Genomic DNA, 23,998 nt, shown 5'->3' with positions numbered 1-23,998 from the left:
TTGCTATAGATTACTTCACGAAGTGGATAGAGGTGGAAGCCCTTAGCAGGATCACGGAGAAGAAAACAACAGACTTCGTGTGGAGAAACCTGGTCTGTCGATACGGGATCCCTTATGCCTTGGTAACGGATAATGGCAGGCAGTTCGATAATCACAGCTTCAGGGATTTCTGCCAGAACCTCGGGATAGAGCTGAAGTATTGCTCGCCTGCTCACCCTCAATCGAATGGACAAGTAGAAGCCGCCAACAAGACCATCAAGAGGCTTCTGAAAACCAGGCTTGGTGCAAAAAAGGGTGCGTGGGTTGACGAGCTGTCAGGTGTGCTATGGGCATACAGAACAACCCACAAAACCGCAACGGGGGAGACACCGTTCGCTTTGGCTTTCGGACACGAAGCGGTCGTGCCGGCCGAGATAGGAACGACCACACACCGGACAGATCATTTCAATGAGCAGGAGAACGACGAGCAGATATGTTTGAATCTTGATCTGCTGACGGAAAAGAGGGAGCAAGCAGCCGAGCGATCAGTCACTTACCAACAGAGGGTTGCTCAGTACTATAACCAGAAGGTGAACATACGGCAATTCAGGGTCGGAGACTGGGTACTGAGAAGAGTGAATCAGAGCACCAAAGATTCCACTCAAGGGGTGCTGGGACCGAATTGGGAAGGGCCATATAGAGTCAAGCAGATAGCGGGACCCGGAGCTTACAGGCTGGTTCGCGCGGACGGCCACGAGTTGAAACGCCCATGGAACGCAGCACACCTCCGAAAATACTTCCAGTAAGATTTGCTCACATTTGAGAGCTATTTCTGCTCAGGCTCATTATCGCTTATCTTTTACGCTTTATGTCCCAAACAATTTTATGTAAGTCGAATCCTGCCATTAATGAAGCAATTTTACGCTTGAAACCAAGAAATTATCCAAGGCATGCAAAGGCTCGCCAAGTCTCAAAGCCTGTCTTATGGCGAGACAGAAGCCAAGCATGCCAGGATCTGCTTGGCCACGAGAAGGCAGCAGAATCCCAACCTTTGAAGAATCCAAGGCATGCAAAGGCTCGCCAAGTCTCAAAGCCTGTCTTATGGCGAGATAGAAGCCAAGCATGCCAGGATCTGCTCGGCCACGAGAAGGCAGCAGAATCCCAACCTTTGAAGAATCCAAGGCATGCAAAGGCTCGCCAAGTCTCAAAGCCTGTCTTATGGCGAGACAGAAGCCAAGCATGCCAGGATCTGCTCGGCCACGAGAAGGCAGCAGAATCCCAACCTTTGAAGAATCCAAGGCATGCAAAGGCTCGCCAAGTCTCAAAGCCTGTCTTATGGCGAGACAGAAGCCAAGCATGCCAGGATCTGCTCGGCCACGAGAAGGCAGCAGAATCCCAACCTTTGAAGAAATTATCCAAGGCATGCAAAGGCTCGCCAAGTCTCAAAGCCTGTCTTATGGCGAGACAGAAGCCAAGCATGCCAGGATCTGCTCGGCCACGAGAAGGCAGCAGAATCCCAACCTTTGAAGAAATTATCCAAGGCATGCAAAGGCTCGCCAAGTCTCAAAGCCTGTCTTATGGCGAGACAGAAGCCAAGCATGCCAGGATCTGCTCGGCCACGAGAAGGCAGCAGAATCCCAACGTTTGAAGAAATTATCCAAGGCATGCAAAGGCTCGCCAAGTCTCAAAGCCTGTCTTATGGCGAGACCAAAGCCAAGCGTGCCAGGATCTGCTCGGCCGCGCAAAGGCAAACCGAATCCCAGGCATTGAGAGATCTTAAAAGGCATGCGGCAAAACCATGAGCCAAGCCGAAACCTGCTCGTCTAGACAAAGAAAAGCAGATTCTCAAACGAAAATTAACTCATAATTACAACACAAGAAAGTAATCAAAAAATATCTTTATTAATTGGTTAATGATTAACAGAGGGGATAATCTTCATGAACATTGTCCATTACAACAAAAGAAATATATCAAAAAGACGGCGGATCTGTGAGCCGAGCAGCGTCGGTTGGCTGGACCTCCTCAGGTGCGGGGGGGGTATCGCCAGTTGCCTCCGGGGGGGTGCTCGCCTCGCCAACTTCAGCAGGGACTCCACGAGGAGGAGAGTTTTCCTCCTCAATCACGATCGGCTCCACCCCCTCGGCATCTTCCTTGGCCGCCTCCTCATCCATATGCCGAGCAACGCCAGCTGCAAGGTCATCCATATGCCGAGCAACGCCAGCTGCAAGGTCATCCATATGCCGAGCAACGCCAGCTGCAAGGTCATCCATCTTGAGGTCAGGGTGTTGCTTCCCGAGGACGGCCATGATGCAACGATAGGAATGCCGGAGTCCCTGGTCGTACTGGTTGTCGGCCTCCCTCTCCAAGTTCTCGACCTGAGCTCGGTGGGAGTCACGGAGAGACTCGAGCTGAGCCTCATACATAGCCTTCTGCCTTTGCAGATCCTCCTTGACCTTGGTAAACTCCTCCTCGAGGGTAATGGCTTTTGCTTGAGCAAGTGATTCTTGCTCTATCAGCTTTAGATTCTCGAGATTCAGCTCCCCTGCTTTCTTCTCGGCAACGTCAGCTCTGTTCGTCGCCGATTGGATATCCTCCTTCATCTTCCGGTCGTAGCGGCCAACCTTAGCCTTGTAATAGGTGGTCATGCAGCTGAGGTGGAAAGCGCTATGCTGCATGGCCCCCACCAGCTCACCCAAAGTGCGGCCGTCAAAGGCCTCCAGGTCCCTCTTGCTCACGGATTTAGTTAGCTCATTGAGGTAAGGGACCAGATGTTCTGCTCGGCTGTCCGGTAAGCGAGGTCGAGGCCCGACAGGAGGAGAAGAGGTAGCAGGATCTGTGGCTACTCCACTAGCTTCCCCGACTTCTACAGGAGCCGGAGGTAAAATCTTCAAGGGTGGGGCCTGCTGCACGATGTTGGCCCGCTTCGCGGTAGGGGCATCCTTACTCTCGTCCCTCTTCGTGGTCGGGGGTCGAGAACGTTTTCGGGTCAGAGCCCCAATCACAGCGTCCTCCATCCTATGGCCAGGAAGTATCAAGCGAGACTCGAGCAAGTTGTATGTGGATATCAGTTCCCGGCTCGAGCAGGAATTGACTAGCACAGTTTCAACCCGTTTGAGCTGGCCGGGCCGGAGTGGGAAATGAACGCCCCAAGAAACTACAACATAAACAGACACTTGGTTAGAAGCAAGCCAATGAAACAAGAACAATTATGGATACAAGGCATCTGGAGCGAGCAGGCAACCTGGGACCGTGAAACGGGGTGGGACCCGATAATCCTTCCCGTCCATTTGTGCGACCTGACCCCAAGGACCCCCAGCAAAAAAGAACTTTCTCTTCCAATTCCCACCACCACCAGTAGGGAGGTCGGTTATAGGTTTCCTGCTCTTGGTGCTAGATTGGAAGTAGTACCAGCCGGCATCTTTGGGGCTGCTCTTTAGCTGGTACAGGTGCTTCACCTCATCAACCGTGGGCTCGCTTTGGCAACATCTGTCCCACAATATGAACAGACCAGAGAGCACTCTCCACCCATTGGGATTCAGCTGACCAGGAGCTAGATTTAGCCCGTTAAGTATCCGGGCAAAGTAAGGTTGCAAGGGACACCTCAGCCCGTACTTAAAGCTGTCCAGATACAGGGTAACATATCCCCTAGGAGGCCGGCTGGGAGCATCCTTCTTTCCCGGGACCTTGAGAGGTATCTCGCCAGGAATGCTATACCTCAGCCGGAGGTCCTCGAGCTCATCAAACGTGGTCGTGCACGTCATGTAATCAATAGCATAATCCCGCGATAGGGCTCTACCTCCTATTGTACTCCTCCCCTCTGGTCGCGGCGCTCCCGATGGGGACGCCTCACCAGAATCATCTCCTCGACCCTCACTCAAAGTATCCTCGGAGTCAGAAGATCCATCCTCACCATTACTCCCGCTCGTAGAGGTCGTTTGGGGAGACATGCTCCTAGCACTAGTCCTGACACTAGACCTAACAGGCTCTAAGGGGACCTCGGGGTCAAAGGCGGGATCGGTGAGCAGACTAGGCAGGAAGTCCAACTCGTCGTCATCAACCTCAATGACCTTCTCTTTGCCTTTCGACATTCCCTAAACTCTAACCACAACACCACCAACTACTACCCAAACGAAAGAAAAAAGAAGTTATCTACAAACTATTCGAGACCGAGGAGAGAGAAGTAATACCTGAAGTACCGCTTCGATCGGAGAAAGGCAAGGAGGGGGGGCTTCGTGCCAGAACTTCTTTGCCGGAGAAACAGAGACGTAGACGGAGACAGAGTGAATGGTGAATATGCCGTTCGAGAGGATTTGGCTTTCCAAATGAGGACGGACCCTTGGGTTGCCAGCATATAACTGCGCCGAATCCCGAGGGCCTCATAACCGTCGGTTTGAAATTCAAATGGAGGGGGCGATTTCTGCCACGTCACCTCGTTCGCAATTAAATGCGACATGACTCTTGGCAGCCTTTTCCAATCCCACGTGAGCGAGTGCTGTCGAGTTTCCACTGCTGGTCCACTACATTACCCAACACCAGAAACTGGGGGACCGGTGTTTGGGAGAGATACTGTTTGGGATAAATATGTCGACGAGACCAGGAATGACGAGCAGATATCTGATGGCAGAGCTCAGGCAGAGCTCTGCGAACCGGTGTGTTCCATAAAAGCCTGGCATGCGGAGGAACAGGAGCAGAAATATCTTGCTCGTCCACGATGTTGTCATCCGCGAGGCCAATTCCCTATAAAAGGTATACGGCCATTCCGGCTAGAGGTCGATAGGCGAGGAGACCCGGTCGACGGCAGTTGGCAAGACATGCTCTCCAGCCCGAGAATCTAGGCACGAACTCCACGCTTTCTCCTGAGCCGTGGCGTAACACGCAAGATCTCACAGAACCACGACAGCCACGCTTTCCCCTGAACCGTGGCGTAACACGCAAGATCTCACAGAACCACGACGGCCACGCTTTCCCCTGAACCGTGGCGTAACACGCAAGATCCCCCGTTTGCCCATACCGCAGCAGTCAGAGCCCCAGACCGTCTCGAAAAAAGCGGAAAACTGGGATTCAGAGGGAGCCTATAAAAAGGTAGCCAACGAAGGTAAAAGGGTTAGCATTTTCAAGATAAAAGAGAAAACCACAAAAAAGCCATAAGACCTGTGGCAAGCGTTCCCCGAACCTTCATATCTGACTTGAGCGTCGGAGGGTTTGCGCCGGGAGAACAACCGGCGTACTCTGACTTGTCTGTGTGTGCAGGGACATCTGGAGAAGAAGCATTACTAGGAGACCTCCTGGTCGTGGTAAAGTTGATCGAGCAGGGATCCTGGTCGTAGAACGAGGAGAACCGGAATCTCGCATCAACACAACCTATGCACTTTTGCGAATTTCGACTACATATGTATTCAAACCGTGTCAAATTAAAAAAAAAAAGTTTCGGATTTTTTTCCCTTTGGTCTATGAATGTGATGATAAAACAACGTAGAAACAGTACTAATAAGCCAATTCGGACTCCCTCTTTAGAAAATTAGTACAAGCTTAATGTAGATGTGGATGTTAGTGCCTAAAAGAACTTGGCAGGTCTAAGGGCAGTTGTTACAAATTCCGGCTTTAATGGTGATGTTGAGCTTGCAGAGGCAGAAGCAATAATCTTTGAAGCCCGAGTTGCTATTGCCTTTGAAAATGTTGTAAATTTGGTAAAGGGCAATGAAAGCAGCCCTAAAGAGATCTTTTAGGCAGTTTTAGAAATTACAGAGGAGATGATATCATCGTAATTGTTCAGCTCATAGAAGAGCTAAATTGTGTTCAACGATTTGCTGCAATATTGATCAAGAATATAAATTCTAATTCTACGCAATATATGCTGCAACATTACACCCTCTCTAAAAAAAATTTTTTCACCTTTTGAGAAAGTTCAACTTTCCTATACAATATGCAAAAATAATTGCGAGAACAAGAGGATAGATAATAAGAACAGTAGCTGTAATCGGCAAGCAATCATGGTGAAACCCAAAGTAATCTTCTAAGAAGGAAGACAATGTTCTTGTTTCACCAAATAAAGTAATTTCCTCGTCAATATATATCTCCATACTGTGAAGTAATCGTACCATTTAGTGCCCAAGAGGTAGGCATCATATAATACAACCAAATCCACTCGTTGGGAACTTTCTGCAGGAAACTTATTATCAAAATTAATATTCAAAACATTTTGCTAATACACACACACACACACACACATTGATACACAGAAATGTTAACATAGTGTCTATGGTAGACTTTAGAGGCTTACCGGTCCAAGAATCAAAATCCAGAAAAGTGGTTGATTAATGTGTAGAAAACTTCGGATAAATTGAAGCAATCATGAAATTTGGTGTCAATGACACTAGTAGCATTCCCAGATAATTGTAAAGCATCATTGTACAGAACATCGCATAGAAATTCCAAAGAACTTTATATGCTGAACCATAATATCCGATCATTGGATAACCGACGATCACATATGCCAGTGCTTGAATAAGTAGAAAAGGAATCTCATCTGTCACCTACAAAATCAGTATGCATATCTAAATAAGAAAAATTATCACTTAAGCAGTTGTGCTGATGATCTTTAGTCAGTCAAAAGTAATTTTAGGTTCATTTTAGAAGACAATGCATAAATTTGTGCACCAAAAAATCCCCAATTCACCGCTGATGTGTAGACAAACCATTGCATGTTATCACTAAATATAGGAAGCCAAATGACCATCTAAGGTCAGATAGAGTAGCTAGAAGTCAAAGCTTGACCTGTTGATCGAAAGTGCTCAACAAACCTTGACAAGGAGCAAGGTCTAATATAAAATATTTAAAAAATCAATTAACTGTACCCATAAACATTTAAACTAATTTATCTTTGTTTATATTTGTCATTTTGCAAGTCATTTACGCAGGGCAATTTTTTCTGTAGGAATTTGCAAAGCTGTTGGGTTTCAAGTCACAGCAAGTCAAGATAAGCATCATTGATGATGTTAGTGGTGTAATAAACCCTGGAAGGTAGAGCATGTTAACTCCATTTAACTAAAATTTAATTTTCTTATTACACTAAATAAAAATAAAAGAAAAAAAATTAGAGGTGGTCACGGTTTGGTTTTCTTTAAATCATAATTAAATTGAATTAAATAAAAATACATAACCTATTGGCATATGTCCGTTTGGTTTTTGTGTGCCTTTTATTTAGAAGTGATTTTTTTTTAACTTTCAATTTTCAGCTGTAGGTTCAATAGAGTTAAACCAAAACCAAGCCGAAAATTCTATTTTTATTAAAAATTGGACTGATCTATTTTTTCTTTATTTTAAAAATTAAACGAAATCGAATAGAACCAGCAGTTCGATTCGATTTTTTATTTCCCAAATTTTTTGTCCCCCCCTACCAAAAGCAAAACAGATAATACACTTTAATTTGTTTTTTAGACTTGATTGTAATAAATCTTTTTAACAGGTTTGGCTTGGGTACTTATGGTAGTTTTTCCAGTAAAATGTTAATTATCAGTTTATTTTATTTTTTATATTTTGAGATCAGCGGTTATATTTCACGCCAATGAAACATTAAGTATCAGCATTTAGACTTGATTATACACCAGCATTTATATATATTTCTTAAATTTCTTGTAATACGTCTCAATTGTTCTACGACATTCTCAAGCTTTCTCTTACGTGCATGCTCAAATCATTAAGGATTCAGGATTGAAATCTATAACCTGATTGCAGGAACATTTTCTATTGCGAATAAATTTTATTGATACCGTATTTGTGGTTAATGTATTATATACAACATAATAAAAAGAAAAAATTTTTTGACACTGTATTTGGCAGTGTAGAGTCTGATCTGTTCTTGATAACTTAACAAGATCAAAACTCTGCCCAGGGATCTTTACAAGATCAATTCAAGTTTGCACATACTTGATTGAGCAAATCAGATCAATTCAATAACACAAACAGATTATAAAAGAGACTTTCAAAATGAACCAAAGAATGAATTAAGAGTAGATTGCAAGTCAAATCACAATAAACACACAGATGTACGTTGTTCAGTCTTTTGCATGACCTACATATACGGGTGAATCCATCAGGCAAGCTTTCATTAATGATTCAAGGATTGAATTACAGAGCTATATTACTGAGATTACAGAGAATAAGATTATTCTTTCTCTCGCTTCAGATTGAATTGTCTATCAAACACACTGAAAGCTCAGCTTATAAACCAACTTCATAACAGCTTTGACAACCCAAAATGCACAGATGCTTGACACGTATCCAAGAGGTCGTAATAACGAACTCGGCTTCGCAAGTGATCACGTGCTTACTAGCGTGACTGCTTCGATTCTGTTAAGACCAAAACGCTCCCAGTTGACACCTTTAGGCTGCGTTTGGTACACTGTATTGTATTATGCTGTATTGCATTATTTTAATGCTGATGTATTATATTATGCTGTATTGTATTAGTATTGTATTATAATAATATTGTACAATGTTTGACACTACACTGTACTGTATTAATTTTTTTGTAATTAATTTAAATTTTAAATTTTATTATATTAATATTTATATTGTTATTAATTTTAAATTAATATTATTCAAATTTATTCATATTTAAATATTTATTATTAGTTATATTATATTATAAATTTATTAATAAATTATAATATAAAAATATAATATAATATTATTGAATAAAAAATTATATATTTATTAATTTATATTAAATTATAATTTAAAAATAAAAATGTTATATAATATTATATTAAATTAAAAAATTATCTTTATTTTTTATTATTATTATAAGCAAAAACAAAAGTTAAAACAAAAAGCAATTGGAAAAGAAAGAAGAAGGAAAAAAAAAAAAAAGAAACGCAAGCTGCCAAACGAAATGATAATTTTACCCCTAAATAAATTAAAAAATCATTTTATCTTGTAAAAGCTTTAAAAATAAAAAAAATTATAATTATAAAAATACCCCTACATTTAATAAAGAAATAAATCCAAAAATTTTATTTTTAATAAAAATTATAATTATAAAAATAATTACGAAATTTTGGAATTTAATAAAAATCCTCTAAATTATTATAATTTTGGGATTTTATTTTTTAATAAATAAATTCAGTTATTTTAATAAATTTTGCAAAATTATAATTTTTTAATAAAAATAATTATTAAAATTTTGTAAAATCTAAATTTAATAAAAATCAACAGAGCACATCTATTTTGGATTTATTTTTTTAAATTTAGTGGTATTTTTTAATTATATATATTTTATTTTAGAAAGTTTTTATAAGATAAAATGGTCATTTAATTTTTTTAGGGGTAAAATTATTATTTCGTTTAAATTATTTAACGGTGTTAGTGTAAAAGTGGCTAATTGATATAAATTTAAAAAGAAAAGTGGTGTAGAGAGCATGTTATAATTTTGTAGTCGTTGGATGAATATAAGGCAAAAGAAATGTGGTGCAATAATAATTTTTCAAAATATATTTATATGACGATTATTATTTTCACACACTAAAGAGACATATTATTATTTTTTTTAATTTTATCCTTTAGAATCAATAAATGAAGTTGTAAAATCATAAAACAGACCAGTCTACAACATAGTTGAGATGTTATAATCCATCACTTTTTTTGGGCTAAATCTCAAATATTTCATGAAAAACAAGAATTCCCAATCACTGTTGTAGTTTTGGTCCATCTTAATTCTTTCAATAGGCCACATGGGAGGTTTATTATAATGGATACAAACTAGAAGAATTTGTCCCCCAAAACACAAGCTAAACAAACTATGTCTACTTTAAGGCGTTACTATGCAAATTATCCACTAGTGAATATTGCTCCGATTCCTACTCCCTTGCATGCATGAGTGATACAAACTAGAAGAATTTGTCCCCCAAAACACAAGCTAAACAAACTATGAATCCTCCAACGTCTACTTTAAGGCGATACTATGCAAATTATCCACTAGTGAATATTGCTCCGATTCCTACTCCCTTGCATGCATGAGTTTCACGTCCTGCATGCCCAAATCACACGTCTAGACCTCATCCTTAATACTTGGAATTTGGTTTTGTCACCTTCGTTGTCCTGCGTGGCTCTCCAACCTCATCAAATTCTCATACAATATATATAATTACTATAATCTAAAAATCGTACCTTTGCATTTTTGTAGAATAAATTTAGGCTTCCAAATCACGATTTGTCACCACCAATTCTGGTAGATTACGATTCGTCACCAACAATCTTCCAGATTATAACTCAAGTTTGATTTGCACTTGACGTGTAGGTCTCTTTGTCACGATTGAAAGCAACTAGTAAGAGAAAAAATTTCCTCTCAAAATTAGGGAGAAAAATTCTTTTTTCTCTGATCTATATGGCTACCGTATCTCTTTTTGTGGAGAATACAAACATTTTTATATTTCTATTTGGTGGAAACCCTAGGCTCCTTATTTATCTTCTTTTTTAATTCTATTAAATCAAATTGGATTTAAATTAAAAAAGATAAAACCAAAAGTAGCGCAACTTGTTATAGGGGCTGCCTTGTAAACTAACACAAGGTCCCTTACACACAAGCATATTAAATGCAGTCTCCCACTAAATAATACATTTAGGCTTTAACCCAAATAGACCGTTATTTTGCTTATTAACCCAATAGTGGTGCAGTCAATTAAATGAGCTAACCAGGGGATCATATCGGTACATACAATAGTGGCTATAATAATTAGATAATAACTAGGCTTACAATTAAACTAACCCAATTATTTAATCCAAATATACTCTACTAAAATAATGGAATTGACCTCCATAATTGTATGTTATCTAGGATAATATTCTCAAATAATAATTCAACCCATACCATATTAATTTTTTTACCGAACAATGCTTTGTACTCAATTTAATTACATTTTGCTCCTTAACACTTACTGATTTTCTCCAATGATTATTTTCAACATACTAATTATGTTGACACACTCTGACCAAAGAATTGTATGATTAAGTATTGAAATCCTGTCAAGAGATGTATTGTACAAATTATATATTGTTAATCTATAATCTCACTGCTCACAATCACTTCTGTTAACATGTATATGTTCATTAATATTGATTTTGATGATAATAAACTTTAAGTTTTTTTATTAAAATGTTCATTAAAATTTTTTTTGATTAAAATGTGCCAACCTTAAAAAAGCCTGACCTGACCCTAATCAGCGGTTCAGACCCAACCTGACTAAAAAATATAAATAGTCGAACTTTTTTTTGGGTCAGGCCTTTAATTTTAGTGATTCAAGACCGAGCCCGAGCCGACCAATTGCCATCCCTAAATTCTAGTAAACTTGACTGGGAAAAATATATAAGCAAAATCCAAAAGTTTGAAGCCTAATCCAATCATTAACAGTGCCTCATTCTACCAACAATGTTGATGGCAAAGAAAAAACTAGGAGATGATTTTAAAAAAAATAAAGAAAATGATTATACAGTGAATATATACATATATATATATGGCAATTTAGGTTATGGATATTTTTAGAATTAATTTTTTTTTTGAAAATAGGTTTCGTAAACAATTTAATGGATTTTAATAGCTCCATCCTTAAAAAAAAAAGATAAAATCTAAATTATGTTTTGCAATCCTATCTTTCCTAAAATTTAAATTTACAAAACTAATTAAATAAAATTATTCCAAAATCACTCCACCATATATTCAATAAAATTATGCATTGGAGATGGAAATAGCAGTTTTCAATTGATATAATGTGTATATTTGGTGCTTCTAATTCTTAGGTCCTTGTAATTTGATCTTTTTGCATGTCATCCAGTCTAACGTCCTGTTTGGGATTGACGTTGGGTAACTGTAACTTAAAAGTTACAGCACTAAAGTGTTTGGTAAACACCAGTTGTTGTAACTTAGAAACTGAATTAATTTAATTTTACACTTGTATGACGAGAAATCTACTATATTTTTACTAATTTTATCAAAATTATTACCTAAAAATCATATTTACTATGTACTATGACTTTTAGTTTATATTTATAGAGCGTTTTTTCAAAACCACTACTTTTAAACTACACCACCTTAATACCAAACAAGTTTTCTTTTGGCTTTTCTTTGTTTAAACTTATGGTCAAATGCGCGTCCTGCTTCTGAAATTTAGAAAATTACGAGAGGATACAAAGAAAGACTTTGAATCTCAAGAAAAAAGTAGCCATCATGTAGTTCAATTGTCACTTTATGATTTGCTTTTCCTTTTTTTTTTTTTCAAATTTTACGTGTAAAATGAACATCAGAACATGCACCTGGAAAGAACAATAATGGTTTCGAGTACTTACTGCTTTTTGGACAAAATTTCAAATGTTTAACCCCTTTATATATATAAGCATACTACTTTGTGGTGGGGGGTTAGGCAGGACCCCTACTTGTCATTTAGAACAGATAATGAAAGATATAAGGAGGAGGGCAAAACCTAAAACCTCCAATCAAGAGAAAAAAATACAACAGAAAAAGAAAAGATTAAGGCATAGCCTAACAAGAGAATCATAATAAAAATGACTAATGTAGACGGTGATAATATGTCTTACGATACTTGCGGCCGACAAGTAATTTAAAGCCCTTTTTCGATTGACCAGGAATGCTAAAATCAGGGCTAAAGTCAATTCTCTTAGAATTCTCAAGTGCAGACAAAAAATGTTCATTATTCGCCAGGTGCTCGTCAGAACTATCATCATTATCAGTATGAGAATTGTAATGCCTAAAATTTGTGCTGGATGCTCGATGAAGATGAGGATTATACTCACTAATGCTCCGCAGGGGAGACAAGCTTTGATCACGAGGTTCTCGGACCCTATAATCATGAGTCGTGGCATCTTGGGCAATCAGCTCCTGAACGGACGTAGAATTTGTAACGTTAGCTTGGTTCTTCATAGGTTTGGTGATCGGGGACCCCGCATCCGTAATCTACTTAGTGATGGAAGGCTCAGGTCATGGAGTATCTGAGGATTGTGGAGTATCTGACGATAGAACTTCTGACTTCTAAACCCCTTTATATTTCCTTTAATAGCATTACAACAATGCTGTTAAAAAGTTTGCTGTATAATTTTGTCAAATTTTCAAATTTGGATACGCCTCGGATATCCATAGATAATATTATACTTTACAACTATTATCTTAAGTGGGAGGAAAATTTATACGAGTCCGGTAAACAACCTCAGTATAAATTTTTGTTATTTTCACAGGTCAAGTGAATCATAATGTGAAATCCTTTTGATCTATGCATAAGATAGGCTTGTAATCGCACTAAGGTAGTGCGTCTTATCTATTATTTTTCTTTATATAAAAGTTTGAACAATAAATTTTATTACTAATAAAGCAGTTTATTAATTCATTTTATTTAGACAACATTAATCTTGATTAAGTGGCCAACATTAATCGTATCAGCTTTGCTTAAAATCCACCCACTTTATCAAGTGCTGAATATTAATTATGTCAACTTAGCTTAGCTTGTTCTTGTGAACAAATTGATAATGGCCAATATTTATATTTTCTTAGCTTTTTCTTGTGGACAAATTGATAGTGGCAAACATTAATATTTTGAAAATGACAAGTCAAGTCTAGTCTAGTTTCAATTAAGAGAGAGAGGGGGAAAAAAGGAGAATGAGAAGAAAGGTGTTGTCCTTATTTTTAAATAAGATAATATAATATAAATTATGTTTAATTAAATACAATCCTTTATATTCTAAATTAGTATATATTAATCAATTTTATTATAGTTTATGATTTTTTATATGAAAAATATTCATAAAAAATTGTGAAGATAAGTAATGCTAATTTGAAGAAAATAAAAAGATAAAAATAATAATAATCTACCGCTATATTGTCACAAGTTATAAATATGGGTAATAATACTAATTATTAATTTTATTTTGGTAAGGATAAAAATTAATTAATTAGATAGAGATATTTTGGAGAATATCTTTTGATGAAATAATTCGTACGTTTTAGATTAAGTAAAAACCTAAAAAATTGGCTTCATAACTTAAAGACTTAATCATTGAAAATTTTCATTAAGTTGAAAAAGCAAACGGACTTAATGACTTAAATGATTGAAATTAAGTTAATTAAATCATTAAAAAAAATAGCGCCCAAATAACAAAATTGACATAAATTTTTGCATTCTCATATGGCGCTGTTTTGCTTAATTATATGGCTTAACCACGAAAAGATAATCAATTTACATGAATTCCAATAAACTTGACTAGGAAAAATATATCAACAAAATCCGAAAGATTGAAGCCTAATCCAATCATTAACAGTGCTTCATTCCTTTAATAGGTGTTGATGACAAAGAAAGACCAGGAGACGACTTAGAAAAAAAAATTCGAAGAAAATGATTGTACAGTAAATAGATTGAGGGATTTTTTTTTTTGGGGTCTAGCAATTTAGGTTATGGATATTTTTTAGAATAAAAAAATATTTTCTTAAAATAAATTTCATAAGTAATTTAATGAATTTCAATCACTCCATCCTTTAAAAAAATAAAAATAAAATCTAAATTATTCTTTTAACTCTTATCTTTTTTAAGATTTAAATTTACATAATTAATTAAATAAAATTATTTAAAAAATTACTGCTCTGTATATTCAATAAAATTTTGCATTGGAGTTGGAAAGAGCAGTTTTTAACTGAAAATTTTTAATCATTGATAATGTGTATATTTGGCGGTCCTTATTCTCAGGTCCTTGTAATTGGATCTTTTTGCGTGTCACCCAGTCTTTGTTTTGGCTTCTCTTTGTCTAAACTTACGGCCCCAGCTATCTTGTCAAATGCTTGAAAAATGAACATACAGCGAAAGACTTTGAATCTGAAGAAAAAAGATAGTCATCATGTGGTTCAATTGTCACTTTATGATCTGCCTTTCCCTTTTTTTTTTTTTTTTCCAAATTTTACGTGTAAAATGACCATCAGAATGCGACATGCACTTGGAAAAAACGATAATAGTTTTGAGAACTTGTGACTTTTTGGACAAAATTTCAAAATGTAACCCCTTTTATGTTTCCTTTAATAGCATTATAGCAATGCTGCTAAAAAGTTTGCTGTATTTCTACTCCCGAGAATTCGAATCAGGATATATATATACACATATATACTCAAAATGCTGATAAAAAGTTCGCTGTATAGTGTTGATGCGAGATTCCGGTTCTCCTCGTTCTACGATCAGGATCTCTGCTCGATCAACTTCGTCACTACCAGGAGGTCTCCTCGCCAGGCTTCTTCTCCGGAGGTCCCTGCGTACACAGATAAGTCAGAGTACGCCGGTTGTTTTCCCGGCGCAAACCCTCCGACGCTCAAGTCAGATATGAAGGTTCGGGAAAAGCTTGCCACAGGTCTTATGGCGTTTCTTGTGGTTTTCTCCCCTTTTCTCAAGAATGCCAACCCTTTTACCTTCGTTGGCTACCTTTTTATAGGCTTCCTCTGAATCTCAGTCTTCCGCTCTTTTCGAGACGGTATGGGACTTCAACTGCTGCGTTATGGGCAAAACATGGGATCTAGCGTGTTACGCCACGGTTCAGGGGAAAGCGTGGCTGCCACGGCTCTGTGAGACCTTGCGTGTTACGCCACGGTTCTGGGGAAAGTGTGGCTGTCATGGCTCTGTGAGATCTTGCGTGTTACGTCGCGGTTCTGGGGAAAGCGTGGCCGTTGTGCCTAGATTCTCGTGCTGGAGAGCACGTCTTGCCAACTGCCGTCGACCGGGTCTCCTCGCCTCTCGATCTCTAGCCGGAATGGCCTCATGCCTTTTATAGGAATTGGCCTCGCGGACGACAACATCGTGGACGAGCAGGATGTTTCTGATCCTGTTCTTCCGCGCGCTAGGCTTTAACGGAACACATCGGTTCGCAGAACTCCGCCATCAGATGTCTGCTTGTCATTCCTGGTCCCTTCGACGCATTTGTCCCAAACAGTATCCCTCCCAAACACCGGTCCCCCAGTTTCTGGTGTTGGGTAATGTAGTGGACCAGCAGTAGAAACTCGATAGTACTCGCTCGCGTGGGTTTGGAAAAGGCTGCCAGGAGTCATGTCGCATTTAATTGCGGACGAGGTGACGTGGCAGAAATCCCCCCCCTCCATTTGAATTTCAAACCGACGGTTACGGGATTCTCGGAATATGCGTCATTAAATGCTGGCAGCCCAAGAGTTTGCTTCTCAGTAAGGAAACCCAAAATCTTCAAACACGAACTCGTCATTTTCTCCATTCTTGTCTCTCCGGCGAATGAACCTCGGCGCCAAAGCTGTCATCCCTGTCTCTCTCTGACCGAGTCCCTGCTTCAGGTATTTCTTCTATTTTTTTTCGGTATTGGTTAGTTGTAGGTAATTTCCTTTCTCTCTGCTTTGCTTGAGGTTGTAGTTGGCGGTGGTGTTTTGGTTAGAACTTAGGATATGTCGAAGGGTAAGGAGAAGGTCGTTGAGGTTGGTGACGACGAACTAGGTTTTTTGCCTAGTCTGTCCGCTGATTTTGCTTTTGATCCCGGGATCCCCTTAGAGCCCATTAGGTCTAGTGTTGGTACTAGCGCTAGGAGGATGTCTCCCCAAACAACCTCCTCGAGCGACAGTAGCGATGAAGAAGGATCTTCTGGATCGGAGAACACCTTGAGTGAGGGTCAAGGGGATGATTCTGGTGAGGCGTCCCCATCAGGAGCATCACGACCAGAAGAACGGGGTACAGTAGGAGGTAGAGCCTTGTCGCGTGATTATGCCATTGATTACATGTCGTGTACGACCACGTTTGACGAGCTCAATGACCTCCGACTTAGGTATAGTATTCCTGGTGAGATACCTCTTAAGATCCCAGGAAAGAAGGATACACCTAGCCGGCCTCCCAGGGGATACGTTACCCTGTATCTGGAGAGCTTTAAGTATGGGCTGAGGTGTCCCTTGCAGCCTTACTTTGCCCGGATACTTAACGGGCTAAATCTGGCTCCTGGTCAGCTGAACCCCAACGGGTGGAGAGTGCTCTCTGGTCTGTTCATATTGTGGGACAGATGTAGCCAAAGCGAGCCCACGGTTGATGAGGTGAAGCACCTGTACCAGCTGAAGAGCAGCCCTAAAGATGCCGGCTGGTACTACTTCCAATCTGGTACCAAGAGCAGGAAACCCATAACTGATCTTCCAACTGGTGGTGGTGGGACTTGGAAGAGGAAATTCTTTTTTGCTGGGGGTCCCTGGGGTCAAGTTGCACAAATAGACGGGAAGGATTGTCGCGTCCCACCCCGTTTCACGGTCCCAGGTTGCCTGCTCGCTTTAGATGTCTTGTATCCATAATTGTTCCTGCTGTATTGGTTTGTCTCTAATCAAGTGTCTGTTTGTGCTGTAGTTTCCTGGGGTGTTCACTTCCCGCTCCGACCTGGTCTGCTTAAACGGGTCGAGGCTGTATTGGCCAATTCCTGCTCGAGCCGAGAACTGCTATCTACATACAACTTCCTCGAGTCTCGGTTGATACTTCCTGGCCATAAGATGGAGGACGCAGTGATTGGAGCTCTGACCAGGAAACGCTCTCGGCCTCCAACAACCGATAGGGACCAGGACAAAGATGCTCCCGCTGCGAAGCGAAAGAACATCGTGCAGCAGGTTCCTCCCTTGCAGGCTCTCCCTCCTGCCTCTGCTAAAGTCGGGGAATCCAGTAGAGCAGCCACTGATCCTGCTTCCTCTTCTCCACCTGTTGTGCCTCGGTCTCGCTTACCCGACAGCCGACCAGAACACTTGGTTCCCTATCTCAATGAGTTGTCTAAACTCGTGAGCAAGAAGGACCTGGAGGGCTTTGACGGTTGTACCCTGGGCGAGCTGGTGGGAGCCATGCAGTACAGTGCTTTCCATCTCAGCTGCATGGCCACCTACTATAAGGCCAAGGTTGGCCGTTACGACAGGAAGATGAAGGAGGACATTCAATCGGCGACGACCAGAGCTGACGTTGCCGAGAAAAAGGCGGGGGAGCTAAACGTTGAGAACCTCAAGCTGATAGAGCAAGAGTCCCTTGCTCAAGCAAAAGCCATTACCCTCGAGGAGGAGCTGACCAAGGTTAAGGAGGATCTCCAAGGGCAGAGGGCTATGTATGAGGCTCAGCTCGAATCTCTCCGCGATTCCCACCGAGCTCATGTAGAGAACTTGGAGAGGGAGGCCGACAACCAGTACGACCAGGGACTTCGGCATTCCTATCGTTGTATCATGGCCGTCCTCGGGAAGCAACACCCTGATCTGAAGATGGATGACCTTGCAGCTGGTGTTGCTCAACATATGGACGAGGAGGCGGCCAAGGAAGATGCCGAGGGGTTAGAGCCGATCGTGATTGAGGAGGGTAACTCTCCTCCTCGTGCAGTCCCTGCTGATGTTGGCGAGGCGAGCACCCCCCCGGACGCAACTGGTGATACCCCCCCCGTACCCGAGGAGGTCCAGCCAACCGATGCTGCTCGGCTTACTGATCCACCATCTTTTTGATATATTTCTTCTTGTATTGTAATGAACAACGTTTATGAAATTTATCCCCTCTGTTAGCCATTAATAAAAATGTTGTTGATTACTATCTCGTGTCGTACTCATGAATTAATTTTCGTCTGAAACGCTGATCGCTTCTGTCTCGCCGTAAGACAGGCTTTGAGACTTGGTGAGGCCTTTGCGTGCCGTAGAAAACTTTCCGAATGCTTCGGAGTCTGCTCGCCTTCTCGCGAACGAGCAGATCCTGGCATGCTGGGCTTTTGTCTGGCCCTAAGACAGGCTTTGAGACTTTGTCGAGCCTTTGCATGCCTTGGGAATCGTCTTCAAACGATTTGGATTCTGCTGCCTTCTCGTGGCCGAGCAGATCCTGGCCTGCTTGGCTTCTGTCTCGCCATAAGACAGGCTCTGAGACTTGGCGAGCCTTTGCATGCCTCAGGATTTTCTTCAAACGATTTGGATTCTGCTGCCTTCTCGTGGCCGAGCAGATCCTGGCATGCTTGGCTTCTGTCTCGCCATAAGACAGGCTCTGAGACCTGGCGAGCCTTTGCATGCCTCAGGATTTTCTTCAAACGATTTGGATTCTGCTGCCTTCTCGTGGCCGAGCAGATCCTGGCATGCTTGGCTTCCGTCTCGCCATAAGACAGGCTCTGAGACCTGGCGAGCCTTTGCATGCCTTAGGATTTTTTTCAAACGATTTGGATTCTGCTGCGGTTTCGTGGCAGTGCAGTTCCTGGCATGCTTGGCTTCTGTCTCGCCATAAGACAGGCTCTGAGACTTGGCGAGCCTTTGCATGCCTCAGGATTTTCTTCAAACGATTTGGATTCTGCTGCCTTCTCGTGGCCGAGCAGATCCTGGCATGCTTGGCTTCTGTCTCGCCATAAGACAGGCTCTGAGACTTGGCGAGCCTTTGCATGCCTCAGGATTTTCTTCAAACGATTTGGATTCTACTGCCTTTTCGTGGCCGAGCAGATCCTGGCATGCTTGGCTTCTGTCTCGCCATAAGACAGGCTCTGAGACCTGGCGAGCCTTTGCATGCCTTAGGATTTTTTTCAAACGATTTGGATTCTGCTGCCTTCTCGTGGCCGAGCAGATCCTGGCATGCTTGGCTTCTGTCTCGCCATAAGACAGGCTCTGAGACTTGGCGAGCCTTTGCATGCCTCAGGATTTTCTTCAAACGATTTGGATTCTGCTGCCTTCTCGTGGCCGAGCAGATCCTGGCATGCTTGGCTTCTGTCTCGCCATAAGACAGGCTCTGAGACCTGGCGAGCCTTTGCATGCCTCAGGATTTTCTTCAAACGATTTGGATTCTGCTGCCTTCTCGTGGCCGAGCAGATCCTGGCATGCTTGGCTTCTGTCTCGCCATAAGACAGGCTCTGAGACTTGGCGAGCCTTTGCATGCCTCAGGATTTTCTTCAAACGATTTGGATTCTGCTGCCTTCTCGTGGCCGAGCAGATCCTGGCATGCTTGGCTTCTGTCTCGCCATAAGACAGGCTCTGAGACTTGGCGAGCCTTTGCATGCCTCAGGATTTTCTTCAAACGATTTGGATTCTGCTGCCTTCTCGTGGCCGAGCAGATCCTGGCATGCTTGGCTTCTGTCTCGCCATAAGACAGGCTCTGAGACTTGGCGAGCCTTTGCATGCCTCAGGATTTTCTTCAAACGATTTGGATTCTGCTGCCTTCTCGTGGCCGAGCAGATCCTGGCATGCTTGGCTTCTGTCTCGCCATAAGACAAGCTCTGAGACTTGGCGAGCCTTTGCATGCCTCAGGATTTTCTTCAAACGATTTGGATTCTGCTGCCTTCTCGTGGCCGAGCAGATCCTGGCATGCTTGGCTTCTGTCTCGCCATAAGACAGGCTCTGAGACTTGGCGAGCCTTTGCATGCCTCAGGATTTTCTTCAAACGATTTGGATTCTGCTGCCTTCTCGTGGCCGAGCAGATCCTGGCATGCTTGGCTTCTGTCTCGCCATAAGACAGGCTCTGAGACTTGGCGAGCCTTTGCATGCCTCAGGATTTTCTTCAAACGATTTGGATTCTGCTGCCTTCTCGTGGCCGAGCAGATCCTGGCATGCTTGGCTTCTGTCTCGCCATAAGACAGGCTCTGAGACTTGGCGAGCCTTTGCATGCCTTAGGATTTTCTTCAAACGATTTGGATTCTGCTGCCTTCTCGTGGCCGAGCAGATCCTGGCATGCTTGGCTTCTGTCTCGCCATAAGACAGGCTCTGAGACTTGGCGAGCCTTTGCATGCCTTAGGATTTTTTTTTTTTTCGGTTTCAAGCGAAATAAATTCGTCGACGTTACATTAATGGCAGGATTTGACTTACATGAAATTGTTCGGACATAAAACATAAAAATAAAAGATAGACAGCATGAGCAGAAATTGCTTTAAAATGTGAGCAAGTCTTACTGGAAGTATTTTCGGAGGTGTGCTGCGTTCCATGGGCGTTTCACTTCGTGGCCGTCCGCGCGAACCAGCTTGTAAGCTCCGGGCCCCGCTATCTGCTTGACTCTATACGGCCCTTCCCAATTCGGTCCCAGCACTCCTTGAGTCGAATCTTTGGTGCTCTGATTCACTCTTCTCAGTACCCAGTCTCCGACCCTGAATTGCCGTATGTTCACCTTCTGGTTATAATACCGAGCAACCCTCTGTTGGTAAGTGACTGATCGCTCGGCTGCTTGTTCCCTCCTCTCCATTAGCAGATCAAGATTCAAACATATCTGCTCGTCGTTCTCCTGTTCATTGAAATGATCTGTCCGGTGTGTGGTCGTTCCTACCTCAGCCGGCACGACCGCTTCATGTCCGAAAGCCAAAGCGAACGGTGTCTCCCCCGTTGCGGTTTTGTGGGTTGTTCTGTATGCCCATAGCACACCTGACAGCTCGTCAACCCACGCACCCTTTTTTGCTCCGAGCCTGGTTTTCAGAAGCCTTTTGACTGTCTTGTTGGCTGCTTCTACTTGTCCATTCGATTGAGGGTGAGCAGGCGAGCAATACTTCAGTTCTATCCCGAGGTTCTGGCAGAAATCCCTGAAGCTGTGATTATCGAACTGCCTGCCATTATCCGTTACCAAGGCATATGGGATCCCGTATCGACAGACCAGGTTTCTCCACACGAAGTCTGTTGTTTTCTTCTCTGTGATCCTGCTAAGGGCTTCTACCTCTATCCACTTCGTGAAGTAATCTATAGCGACTATCGCATGTGTTGCTGCTCCTCGTCCCTTTGGCAATGGGCCGATCAGATCAATTCCCCATTGAGCGAATGGCCAAGGGGAGGCCATGGAGGTGAGCTTCTCTGGTGGTTGGTTAGAGAAATTCGCAAAACTCTGGCAGCTTGCACAGCTCCTGGTCTTCCTTTGCGCATCCTGGTGCATCGTCGGCCAGAAATATCCCTGCCTTAGAACCTTGTGGGCCAGGGACCTCCCGCCAGAATGATTTCCGCAAATTCCTTCATGCACTTCCCTCAGCACGTAATCCGCGTCGTCATCGTCCAAACACCGAAGGAACGGTAATGTATATCCTCGTCGATACAGTACCCCATCGATCATCGTGTATCTCGAGGCCTGAGCTCTAATCTTCCGAGCCCGTAGCTTATCTGGTGGTAAGACCCCGTCTCTAAGGTATGAAACTATCGGGTCCCTCCACGAGCTTTTTTGTTCTATCCGCAACACCCCCAAATTTTGCTCGATACTCGGGCGAGACTTCACTTCTAGGGGGACCGACTTTGGCATTTTTGGGTCGGCGACGGCTGCCATCCTAGCCAAAATGTCTGCTCGACTATTCTACTCCCTGGGGATTTGTATCACCTCCACTGCTTCGAACTTCCCCATCATCTGCCTGACTATCCTTAGGTACTGTTCCATCTTCTCCTCTCTTGGTTGGAATCTTTCACTGACATGATTCGCAACCAGCTGGGAATCGGTTCTGATCTTAACTCTGTCCGCTTTCACGGCCCTAGCCAATTCCAGCCCTGCTATCAAGGCTTCATATTCTGCCTGGTTATTTGTGGCTGCAAATTCCAACTTTACAGCATAAGAGATCTCCTCCCCCTCTGGGCCTTCCAGGACAATCCCTGCTCCTGAACCCCGCTCTCCTGATGACCCATCCACAGACATCTGCCATACTTGAGTTTCGTCGTTGCCTACATCTGCATCTTGCTGACCCAAGCATACTTCGGGCTCCGCGAACTCAGCTACGAAATCGGCCATTGCCTGGGCCTTTATCGCCGCGCGGGGTTTATAGTCTAAGTCGAATTCGCTCAGCTCTACAGCCCATTTGACGAGCCGACCAGAGGCATCCGGCTTGTGCAGAATTTGACGCAATGGCTGGTTGGTGATTACCGAGACCGGGAATGCTTGAAAGTACGGCCTCAACTTCCGAGCAGCAACCACAAGGGCCAGTGCCCATTTCTCCGTCGTTGGGTATCTGGTCTCAGCGTCGAGCAGGGCCTTGCTGGTGTAGTATATCGGATACTGAATTCCTTCTTCCTTCCTCACTAGAACGGAACTGGCGGCCCGATCAGATACCGCCAAATACAGATTCAACTTGTCCCCATCCCTCGGTGTGGACAGTAGCGGGGCTTGCTGTAAGTAATGCTTCAAGTTCTGGAAGGCTTCCTCGCATTCTGGGGTCCATTCCGTTTTCTTTCCCCTCCTTATCACTTGAAAGAATGGCTGACACTTATCTGTAGCCTTGGATATGAATCTGCTCAACGCCGCCAGCCTCCCCGTGAGGCTCTGCATCTCCTTCAGGTTTCGAGGAGACGTCATTTGCACAATCGCCTGGATCTTCTCGGGATTTGCTTCAATCCCCCTATGGCTCACCATGAATCCCAGGAATTTCCCTGACTCGACCCCAAAAGCACACTTCTCCGGGTTGAGCTTCATCTTATACTTCCTCAAAAGCTCGAACGTCTCCTCGAGATGTCTGACATGTTCCTTCGGGATTTTGGACTTGGTGATCATGTCGTCCACGTACACCTCCATGGTTTTCCCGATCAAGGGCTTAAAGACTTTATTCACCAGCCTTTGATAGGTGGCCCCAGCATTCTTGAGACCGAATGGCATCACCCTGTAACAGAACAGACCTTGGTTAGTGATGAAAGCCGTGCTCTCCTCATCCGGCTCGTACATGGGGATCTGGTTGTATCCCGAGAATGCGTCCATGAAGCTAAGCAGACCATGTCCAGCCGTTGAATCTACTAGCTGATCGATCTTTGGTAAAGGGAAGCTGTCTTTTGGGCACGCCTTATTGAGGTCTGTGAAATCCACACACATCCTCCACTTGCCGTTTGCCTTCTTTACCAACACCACATTTGATATCCACTCCGGGTAATTGACTTCCCGAATGAACCCTGCTCTCAGAAGCTTCTCCACCTCATCATTTACAGCCTCATACCTCTCCTGGTTGAAGCACCTCCTCTTCTGCCTTACTGCCCGAGCACCTTTCTTTATTGCCAGCCTATGACATGCTACCTCTGGGTCAATCCCTGGCATGTCCTCATGTGTCCAGGCAAACACGTCGGCGTGAGCCTGT

The 23,998-nt window shown here is 42.7% G+C and overlaps 2 protein-coding genes across 2 annotated transcripts; one reads left to right on the top strand and one right to left on the bottom strand.

The window, feature by feature from the left end:
- Positions 1–2,542: 2,542 nt before the first annotated feature.
- On the bottom strand, positions 2,543–4,068 carry LOC127902986 (uncharacterized). The gene is made up of 3 exons (XM_052443298.1): positions 3,489–4,068; positions 2,673–3,134; positions 2,543–2,601 (listed from the first exon to the last, which is right to left on the bottom strand). The coding sequence occupies exons 1-3, from the start codon at positions 4,066–4,068 to the stop codon at positions 2,543–2,545; spliced, it is 1,101 nt and encodes a 366-aa protein (XP_052299258.1).
- A 12,353-nt stretch (positions 4,069–16,421) lies between these two features.
- Positions 16,422–18,473, top strand: LOC127902984 (uncharacterized). Its single transcript, XM_052443295.1, has 3 exons — positions 16,422–17,001; positions 17,356–18,134; positions 18,240–18,473. Exons 1-3 carry the CDS (start codon positions 16,422–16,424, stop codon positions 18,471–18,473), a joined length of 1,593 nt encoding a protein of 530 aa, XP_052299255.1.
- The last annotated feature ends 5,525 nt before the right edge of the window (positions 18,474–23,998 follow it).

The sequence above is a fragment of the Citrus sinensis genome, chromosome 6 (genome assembly GCF_022201045.2).
Source record: "Citrus sinensis cultivar Valencia sweet orange chromosome 6, DVS_A1.0, whole genome shotgun sequence".
NCBI classification, from domain to species: Eukaryota; Viridiplantae; Streptophyta; class Magnoliopsida; order Sapindales; family Rutaceae; genus Citrus; species Citrus sinensis.
Note: the sequence above shows the minus strand (reverse complement) of the source record. Positions and strands in the feature narration are given on the sequence as shown.

Coding starts and splice junctions, on each gene's coding strand:
- LOC127902986 (XM_052443298.1), bottom strand. CDS start 4,068: ATGTCGAAAGGCAAAGAGAAGGTCATTGAGGTTGATGACGACGAGTTG. Junction 3,135..3,488: donor TGGGTGGAGAGTGCTCTCTG/GTCTGTTCATAT, acceptor TTTATGTTGTAG/TTTCTTGGGGCGTTCATTTC. Junction 2,602..2,672: donor CTTTGACGGCCGCACTTTGG/GTGAGCTGGTGG, acceptor TACAAGGCTAAG/GTTGGCCGCTACGACCGGAA.
- LOC127902984 (XM_052443295.1), top strand. CDS start 16,422: ATGTCGAAGGGTAAGGAGAAGGTCGTTGAGGTTGGTGACGACGAACTA. Junction 17,002..17,355: donor CGGGTGGAGAGTGCTCTCTG/GTCTGTTCATAT, acceptor TTTGTGCTGTAG/TTTCCTGGGGTGTTCACTTC. Junction 18,135..18,239: donor GCGATTCCCACCGAGCTCAT/GTAGAGAACTTG, acceptor CCTGATCTGAAG/ATGGATGACCTTGCAGCTGG.